The 8,868-nt window shown below is 52.1% G+C and overlaps 3 protein-coding genes across 12 annotated transcripts in view; 2 read left to right on the top strand and 1 right to left on the bottom strand.

The window, feature by feature from the left end:
* The window catches only part of nadk2 (NAD kinase 2, mitochondrial), a 25,611-nt gene extending 23,886 nt beyond the window's left edge, over positions 1-1,725 (top strand). For 2 of the 4 annotated variants that reach the window (XM_017307870.1, XM_008424836.2), the window contains exons 6-12: positions 229-368; positions 466-604; positions 686-781; positions 869-924; positions 1,010-1,063; positions 1,135-1,258; positions 1,347-1,725. In XM_017307870.1, coding sequence (XP_017163359.1) covers positions 229-368; positions 466-604; positions 686-781; positions 869-924; positions 1,010-1,063; positions 1,135-1,258; positions 1,347-1,485 — 748 coding nt within the window. In that variant the 3' untranslated portion in view covers positions 1,486-1,725. Of the gene's footprint in view, positions 1-228; positions 369-465; positions 605-643; positions 782-868; positions 925-1,009; positions 1,064-1,134; positions 1,259-1,346 lie in introns of all 4 variants that reach the window. The other 2 variants (XM_008424840.2, XM_008424841.2) reach the window with 2 other exon arrangements.
* Positions 1,726-3,408: 1,683 nt separating this feature from the next.
* Positions 3,409-7,394, top strand: dync2i2 (dynein 2 intermediate chain 2). The gene is made up of 9 exons (XM_008424842.2): positions 3,409-3,807; positions 3,883-4,140; positions 5,380-5,489; positions 5,617-5,774; positions 5,848-5,957; positions 6,035-6,199; positions 6,603-6,838; positions 6,903-7,060; positions 7,131-7,394. Exons 1-9 carry the CDS (start codon positions 3,730-3,732, stop codon positions 7,367-7,369), a joined length of 1,512 nt encoding a protein of 503 aa, XP_008423064.1. The 5' UTR covers positions 3,409-3,729; the 3' UTR covers positions 7,370-7,394.
* Positions 7,395-7,426: 32 nt separating this feature from the next.
* Positions 7,427-8,868, bottom strand: part of sptan1 (spectrin alpha, non-erythrocytic 1) — a 22,061-nt gene continuing 20,619 nt past the window's right edge. For 5 of the 7 annotated variants that reach the window (XM_008424843.2, XM_008424844.2, XM_008424845.2 and 2 more), the window contains 4 exons: positions 8,216-8,269; positions 7,998-8,144; positions 7,774-7,921; positions 7,427-7,702 (listed from right to left, as the gene is read on the bottom strand). In XM_008424843.2, the coding sequence (XP_008423065.2) occupies positions 7,577-7,702; positions 7,774-7,921; positions 7,998-8,144; positions 8,216-8,269 (475 nt within the window). In that variant the 3' untranslated portion in view covers positions 7,427-7,576. Of the gene's footprint in view, positions 7,703-7,773; positions 7,922-7,997; positions 8,145-8,215; positions 8,270-8,706; positions 8,735-8,763; positions 8,792-8,868 lie in introns of those variants that run through there. The other 2 variants (XM_008424849.2, XM_008424850.2) reach the window with 2 other exon arrangements.

Below are 8,868 nucleotides of genomic sequence, written 5' to 3'. Positions count from 1 at the left end.
TAGCTAGCGCTAGCTGCTAGCCTCCCTGTAGCTAGCGCTAGCGGCCAGCCTCCCTGTAGTTAGCGCTAGCTTCCACCCTCCCCATAGCTAGCGCTAGCTTCCACCCTCCCCATAGCTAGCGCTAGCTTCCACCCTCCCCATAGCTAACGCTATCTGCTAGCCTCCCTATAGCTAGCGCTAGCTCCAGCCTCCCCTTCAGAACCGGGCCCAGCTGTTCTGTGTGTCCAGGTGGTTGTGGCGCCAGCGGCTCCGGCTGCACCTGGAGGGAACCGGGATCAACCCGTCTCCAGTGGACCTGCATGAGCAGCAGCTGAGCCTGGAGCAGCACAACCGGGCCCACCGGATCAGCACCGTGGACCGGCAGCAGAGTACGGCTCACAGAACCAGGAGGAACCGCCCCTCAGAGAAACCGGTTCCGGAGGCCCGGTTCTGGCAGTGACTGTCCGTCTCTCTGCCATGTTTCAGGAGCCGGAGCGCTGCACCCGGCCTATTCCAAGCCCAGCCTGCTGCCGGTGCGCAGCCTGAACGAGATCTTCATCGGGGAATCTCTGTCCTCCAGGTACCGGCCCGGCCCGACCCGACCCGACCCGCCGGCCGGCCGCATGTCCGTCCAGAACTCACGGCTGACTCTCTTCCACCGCAGGGCCCAGCTAAAAGTCTTCACTCCCCGTCTCTTCCTCCATAGGGCGTCGTACTACGAGATCTCGGTGGACGGCGGGCCCTGGGAGAAGCAGAAGAGCTCCGGGCTCAGCGTGTGCACCGGAACCGGGTCCAAGGCCTGGTGAGTCCGGACCGGACCAGAACCTCGTCCTGAAACTTTGACTGAGCCGTTTCTGTCAGCTGTGTTGATGTTTTTTTCCTCCCGCAGGTCGTATAACATCAACAAACTGGCTGGACAGTCTGTGGAGGAGGTTCTGAGAATCGGTACGTGAAGCGGGCCGGTTCCGAGCGGCCCGGTTCTGATCAACGCGGCCCGGTTCTGATGTTCTGATGTTCTGATGTTCTGCAGGAGCGTCTCGGGCCAGAGTTGAACTCCCACTCAGCAGGGAGTTCCTGGAGAGAGGTGAGTTTCTGACCCAGCAGAGCGAGTTCTGGTTCTGGTTCTGGTTCTGATGTGTTCTGGTTCTGGCCCAGTAACCGACGACTACAACGCGTCCCTGGTGTTCGCCCCGGACGAGCCCCGCCTCTTCTACAGCGTCAGGGAGCCAATCAGCAACCGCGTGTTCTCCAGCAGCCGGCAGAGAGGCTTCGCCACCAAGTCAGTGCTTTGACTAGGCCGTCCGGCGCCGGACAGGAAGCCGTGAACGCTGCAGCTTCTTCTTCTTCTTCTTCTGCTCCTCCTGCAGGGTGTGCGTCCGCTCGCGGTGCTGGGACGCCTGCATGGTGGTGGACGGCGGCACGTCCTTCGAGTTCAACGACGGCGCCATCGCCACGGTAACCGTGAGCGAGGAGGACCGGCTCCGGACCGTCCTGCTGGACCAGTGAGGCGGGTCGGCGGGCCTGTTGCCATGGAGACGGGATCAGGTTCCGACTCGCCAAGCCCATAATGAAGTTCTGATCCAGAGCCGAGCGGAGCTGCTGCACCATGTGACCGACCAGCTCTGCTCTGATTGGCTCAAACCAAACGTCCAATCAGAGGACAGAGATCTAAAACCCATAAACAACCTGGACCAGGTGACCCAGTAACCGAGGCAGACATCCCATAATAAACCGCTGCCTCACAGAGTCTGCCTCTGGTTATTTAACCCGACCCGTCAGAGCCGGACCGGAACCAGAACCAGAACCGGGCCGGAACCAGAACCGGAAACAAAAGTTCCTCCTGGAACCTTTTTGTTCATGTTTCTGGTAGAGCCGTAAATCTGACGCGCAGCTACAGCCGCTAGCAGCAGCTACAGCAGCTAGCAGCAGCTACAGCAGCTAGCAGTAGCTACAGCAGCTACAGCCGCTAGCAGCAGCTACAGCAGCTACAGCCGCTAGTAGCAGCTACAGCCGCTAGCAGCAGCTACAGCAGCTAGCAGCAGCTACAGCAGCTAGCCGCTGTCACGTTCCCGATCGATCTGATTGGACGCTGGGTTGTTGGGCTAAAAGCAGTTAGCCTAGCAGAGACGCTATGCTAGCCTAAACTAGCATCTCAATGCTAGCACGTAGCATTTCAGGCGACATGTTGCTCATTTTGTTCAGGCCTGAAACATTTTAATAGATTTTATTTAGTATTAATGTTTTATTGTGACGGGCAAAAAGCAGAGCGACAGGAAGTGGAACGAAATGATTGATTATTGATCATCTGGATAAATCAAACCCGTTTCCTTTGACTAGGCCATTTTTACCCATGGGCTCAGTGACCGTTGGAGACCAAAGAGCCGATTTTGTTCTTATAATTAAACCTGCATGACCCTTCACAATAAAAGCCTGTCAAGTTTTACGATAATTATGTTTAAAATGAAGATCCACAAATATGAATTTAAACTATTTCGTTGAATTAAACGTTTAATTTTGATGCAAAATGAAGAAAATAATGTAGAAGCAAAACAAAAGAACTAAAAAAAGTTTCTGCTGATTTTAATTGGTGCAAATTTAAGATGAAAAACTGTAAAAAAAAAAAAATATATATATATATCGTTAAATTAAAACATTTCTCTATTTTTAAAGAGGCAGCAGTTTATAGAGGGAATCTGGTTCTGGTTCTGGGCGCCGAGCATTCTGGGAAATGATTGTTGCTAAATGTGACGTCAGCATTAAACAGCTCATGAACTGGTTTGTAACCAGCAGGGAACCAGAGCTGAAGGGAACCGGCTCTTCCTGGGAACGCCGCCGTCCCGCTTCCTGTTTTAATAAAATGTTTTCCAGCCGCTCTGGGTTTGGATTTGTTTCGGTTCTGCTGGATGAAATGAGACCTGGAGGAACGACGAGCTGCTAACAACATTAAGATGGAAACAAATAAAGTGGCAGAAACGGAATTAAAACAGTTTTAGATTCAACTCCGAATGTTTCTGGCTTTTATTGTGTAAATTAACCCGCTTCGGCACAACGGAGGCCCTGACCAATATGGCGGCGGCAGAAACAGGTTTGTTGGATCATGAAATAGTTCTTCAGAAGCTCAACCTGTAGGTTTTATTTTATATTTACATTATTACAGTTGATCAATTCAGTTTGGAGCATTTTCTCGTAGTTTATAATTTTAGGCCGAGTTTTTTTTATTTTGAAAAGTTAATATTTTATTAATGTTTTACTTTTTTGTAGATTTTTTAAAAAAATTGTGCTAATTTTTAATTCATTTATTTAGTAGTTTTTTAAATAATTTTGTAGCATCTTCATTAGTTTTAAAAATAATTTTGTAGCATTTTCAGTTATTTTTAGCGTCATTTATTTTAGATTTTAGTTTGGAGGGTTTTGCTTCCGGAAGCGGAAATGACGCAGCGTCTTCGACTCGCTTCGTTCGGTTCAAACGTCTAAGCTAGAAGCTGAAGAAGCGCCGCTGTTTGCTCGTGTTTGGGGTTTAAACTGGTTTATTTCAGAAAATCTGAGCTAAATCATCTTATTTCCTGTTTTATTTCAGGGTTTTGTTTTTTTTACCGATCCGGGTCTTTGTTTCGGTCACGTGATCTGGTGAAGGCCGTCACCATGGTGACGCCGGCTGCGCTGAAAATGGCGGCGACAGGCAGAGTTTAGGTTGTTTTTCGGTTCGGTTCCGGTTGAATCCGGTGAAACTTCGACACCAGAACCGTGAAGATGTTCGCTGATGAAGATCTGGACCCTGTGAGGGTGGAGTCGGTGTGGAGGAAACCCCAGCAGGGGGCGCAAGAGTCGGTGAGAGTCAAGAGGTCAGCCGCAGCAGATCTGGTTCTGTTCTGAGTGACCCGGTTCTGGTTCCGTTTGTTCCAGAGAGCCTGTCAGACCCCCGCTGTGACCACCGAGCATGCTGGAGTCCAGACCGGGTCCAAAGCCTCCAGGTTCACCCAGACGGAACCACAGGAGCAGATGGACCCGAAGCGAGCCGTCAGTGGTTCTGGTTCTGATCCACCCGGGCTGGTGGACTTCCTGAGGCGCGTGGAGGAGCTGCTCATCCGGGAGCTGGAGAAGAACTCCAGGAGTCACGCTTTTGACGGGTTCCGGGCAAACTGGGAGGAGAGAAGCCAACAGGTGAGCGGAAAAAACCTTTAGAGCAACTAAAATACATCAACAATGGCTGTTCTATGGAAGCCCTGAAAGGCAAAAAATAACAACAACAAAAAAACATGGAAGCTCTGAAAGGCCAAAAAATAAACTATGGAAGCCCTGAAAGGCAAAAAATAACTATGGAAGCTCTGAAAGGCCAAAAAATAACTGTGGAAGCTCTGAAAGGCAAAAAATAACTATGGAAGCCCTGAAAGGCAAAAAAAAAACAAAAAAAAATAAACAAACATGGAAGCTCTGAAAGGCAAAAAATAACAACTATGGAAGCTCTGAAAGGCCAAAAAAGAAAAATTTATGGAAGCCCTGAAAGGCAAAAAATAACAAACTGTGGAAGCCATGAAAGGCAAAAAAAACAACAAAAAAAACAAATATGGAAGCTCGGAAAGGCAAAAAATAACAACTATGGAAGCTCTGAAAGGCCAAAAAAGAAACTATGGAAGCCCTGAAAGGCAAAAAATAACTATGGAAGCTCTGAAAGGCCAAAAAATAACTGTGGAAGCTCTGAAAGGCAAAAAATAACTATTTAAGCTCTGAAAGGCGATAAAAATAACTATGGAAGCCCTGAAAGGCAAAAAAAAAAAAAAAAGGGGACAAGAAGGACTTGATTGAGAAGTTGTTCATATTTTGTACATCACTCTTTTTTTTGCTGGCCTTTCAGGAAAAGAAAAGTTCTCAAAATCAAAATATTCCTAAGACGTTTTTAGTCTTCAAACTTTATTTTTACATGCAGATGAAAGACTAATGACATTTGAATCTTCAAAAAGTAATTAGTTTATGAGTCTATGTGTTTTTATAGTCAGAAAGGCCTTGAAAACTTTGCTTTTGGGTGTTTTCCTTGCTGACATTTTGGGGGGAAAGTATTCCATAGAGTGAAAAAAAAAACAGTTTCAGGAACTTTTTAAATCTTTCTTTTAACTTGCAGATAACAAAATAATACAATTTAAAGTCTTTCCAAAACAGTATTTTTTATGTGTTCTTTAGGGCTTCCATATTAAAGTTGGTATATTTACGGAAGCCCTGATTGGCCAAAAAACCCCAAAAAACTTGAGAAATCAAATCCACACAACAAAAGAGGAACTGGTGAGATTGGAATTGCTTCACTGTTTACCTGAATGCCAGGAAGCGTCTCCTCAGAGTTTCATGCTTTCATCTGGATTGTACGGAGGAACATTAGTGGATAACGATGACGGGATGTGATGTTTGCAGGTCTCCCATGTCCACAGGCTTGAACACCCCGGCGCTCAGGAACAAGGCCTGCATGTGACGGCCGTGTCCTGGAGCTGCACCGGGTCGGTCATCGCCTGCGCCTACGGTCGGTACGTTCACACAGGCCAAGCTAGCACGTTAGCGTTAGCATCCGATAAATGCTGCCTCCCTCCCAGGTTCCGACCAGGAATTAAATTTCTCTGTGACCGACCCGTTTGGACTCGTTTCCCCGAACAGAACCGACGACGGAGACTGGACCAACCAGAAGTCGTGTGTCTGCCTGTGGAACCTGGACCGCCGCAGCCTGAGGCCCAAACAGCCGGACCTGGTTCTGGACGTTCCTGCGGCCGTCACCGCCGTGTGCTGCCACCCGGAGCGGCCCGCGCTGATCGCAGGTCCACAGAACCGGAACCGGACGCCTCGGCGCCGCCGGCCCAGAACTGACCGGTCTGTGCGTTGTTCCTGCAGGAGGCCTGTTCAGCGGGGAGGTGGTGGTGTGGGACACCAGCCGGACTCAGGACCCGGTTCTGGCCCAGACCGGGATGTCAGCGGACAGCCACAGGGAGCCGGTGTATCAGGTAGAGCCCGGCAGAGCCAGAACCCAGCAGAACCATCGTGCTGTGTTGATGTGGCGCCGGCCCGGTTCTGCTCGCAGGTGTTCTGGGTTCCGCTGGAGAAGAAAGGAGAGTTTGGAGTTCTGAGCTCCAGTTCTGGAGGCGGGGTTCTGCTGTGGACGGTGGACCCGGACCAAGGCAGGATGGTTCTGGTCGCTGCGTACGCCTTCGTACAGCAGCAGGTTCCCCACAGCGCCAGTCTGAAGGTGAGTCCAGAACCAAACCGGACTCTGGTTCTGGTTCCAAAGTCCTGATCCGGACTTTCCTTCCTGGTTCTGATGACCAGCTAAATTTGGAAGCTAATGCTAATGCTAACGTTTTGTTTGGATCTTAGTCTCAGTTTCACTTTGTTCCCGTTATTCGTCTCGTTTTAAATAAAGTTACAGCAAGAGAAAACAGGAAATGCTGTGAACAGACTTCAAAATAAGAGCATGTATATAAACGTCTAACTAGAGTAAATTATGGCTTTATTACTTAGAAACATTAATTTAATGGAAGCTAAGTGCGCTAAACGGTTTCCAAGTTAGCAAAAAGCGCTAGGCTAACACTTATTTAGCTTAGCTGTTAGCGCTTAGCAGCGCTGCTAACCCGGTTTGGTTCTGCCTGCAGGTCCGCGGCGGCAGCAGCACGGTGGGCGTCACGGCGACGGCTCTGTCTCCGTGGGACCCGGACACGTTCCTGGTCGGGTCCGAAGGCGGCCTGCTGCTCCGCTGCGCCTTCTCCTCCCAGACGCCGGCCGCCGTGACCTCCGAGGGTCGCAGCGTGACCCCCAGGGCGCCGGCCGTGTTCTCCTTCAGGCCGTCCGGGGGCCCGGTCCACTCCGTCCACTGCTCGCCGTTCCACCGGTACCGACCCGACCCGGACCCACCGGGCTCTGGTGACTCTGTCTGACCCGACTCGTCTCTGCAGGAACCTGTTCGCCAGCGCAGGGACCGACGGCCTGGTCCAGGTCCGCTCGCTGCTGCAGGCCGACCCGCTGCTGTCCGTCCGGGTCTCGGACTCCTACGTCTTCCAGGTGCAGTGGTCCCCCAGCCGGCCGCTGGTGTTCGCCGCCGCCACCGGGCCAGGTGAGCCCGACCGGAACCGGCCGAACTGGAGACCAACCCGGCCGGTTCCTGACTGAACTCTGCTCTCCAGGTGAGGTCCAGATCTTCGACCTGGCCCGGAAGTCCCTGCGACCCGCAGCAACCATCCAGGACGGCGCTCCGGGTCGGGCCGCCACCTGCCTGGCCTTCAACGGCCAGAACCCCCGGCTGCTGGCGGCGGGGCGGTCCGACGGGTCGGTCGGCGTCTGGAGGCTCAGCTCGGACCTGACGGAGCAGCGGCCCGCAGAGAGCCTGCAGCTGGAGCAGATAGCCAATCAGGTGGCGGATTGACGGGCCTCTCGGCCAATCGGGTGAAGCCTCCGGGCTAACTGGGAAATAAAGAGTCGGTTTCCATGGCAACCAGTAGCGTTTATTGAAGCACACAGTTTAAGAGTTTCACTACAAGCAGTTAAATAGGACAGACGGCGAGCGGCTCTGGACATGCATCGTGAGCGGGGAGCGCCTCCGATTGGCCGGCGGGGGGCCAGGGGGGCGGGATCAGTTGACGAACAGCGAGCGCGTGAACTCCACGAAGTCGAAGGCCGACGGCAGCTCGCGGCCCTTGCTGTCCAGGTACGGCTTCATGTGCGACAGGCAGTAGTCGGCCTGCTCCTTGGTCAGGTTCTGGAAGGGGAGAGCAGAACCGTGAGCCGGGCCCGCGGGCCGGAACCGGGCCGCGGCGGAGCCGCGCTCACCTGGTACAGCTCCTCCTTGGTGACGTAGGGTTTGTTCTCGGCGCTCAGCGCCCGGAAGGCGCTCTCGATCTCCTCGCTCGACTTGACGTTCTCCGTCTCCCGGCTGATCATGAAGGCCATGTACTCCTGCAGCGACACGTTCCCGTCCCTGAAACGGAGCCGGACCGGTCAGGAAGCAGAGCCGTCGGAGCCGCTCCAGGGCCAGAACCAGAACCAGAACCCACCTGTTGGGGTCCACCGTGTCCAGGATGGCCTCAAACTCCGGGTCGGGTTCTCCTTCCTCCACCATGGGAAGGTCGTAGCCCAGCGAGCGCAGACACGACTTGAACTCCTGGTGGTTCAGGCGGCCCGACTTCTCCTTGTCGAAGTGCCTGGAGCAAAACCAGGAACGGTCAGAACCGACCCGGGAACAAGCAGCCCGGTTCTGGTTCCGCTAGCTTACTTGAACATCATGCTGAACTCCTTCAGCGCCTCCTCCGTCACGCCGGTCGTGTTTCTGCAACAACAGCAACAGATCAGTGGTTCTTCTGGTCATTGATTAGCCCCGCCCCCAAACAGAGTGGGCGGAGCCAGAGAGACTGAGGGGTGGAGCCAATGGGTCAGAGGGGCGGAGCCAAGGGGTTTCAGTAACGTGACAAACAACAAGTGGCCCATTTCACAGCGACTTTATGACAAAAAGATGCTGCTTGGGTGTTTTTTAGACGTGTGCAGAGACAAGCCAAGGGAAATTCAACTGCAGTGGCTCATAGGGGGCAGCACTGAGACGGTTTTAGGTCAAATTTACATTCGCACCCCAGCCCGACCGACCCAGCCCTTAGAGCCAATCTTTATCCCGAAGTTACAAAGCCAAATTTACATTAAAATGTCTAAATTTGCACAGAAACAAAGATACAGGGTGTTAGCTGCCGTTAGCAGTCATTATCTGGACTTAGCTGCCGTTATCTGTTATTAGCTGCCGTTAGCTGATATCTGTTATTAGCTGCCGTTAGCTGATGTTATCTGTTATTAGCTGCCGTTAGCAGCATTAGCTGTTATTAGCTGCCGCTAGCTGTTATTAGCTGCTGTTAGCAGCCGTTAGCTGATGTTATGTTATTA

Source organism: Poecilia reticulata, linkage group LG12 (genome assembly GCF_000633615.1).
Source record: "Poecilia reticulata strain Guanapo linkage group LG12, Guppy_female_1.0+MT, whole genome shotgun sequence".
In the NCBI taxonomy this organism is placed as follows: domain Eukaryota; kingdom Metazoa; phylum Chordata; class Actinopteri; order Cyprinodontiformes; family Poeciliidae; genus Poecilia; species Poecilia reticulata.
The sequence above is the reverse complement of the archived record's forward strand: the minus strand, read 5'-3'. Positions and strand labels throughout refer to the sequence as shown.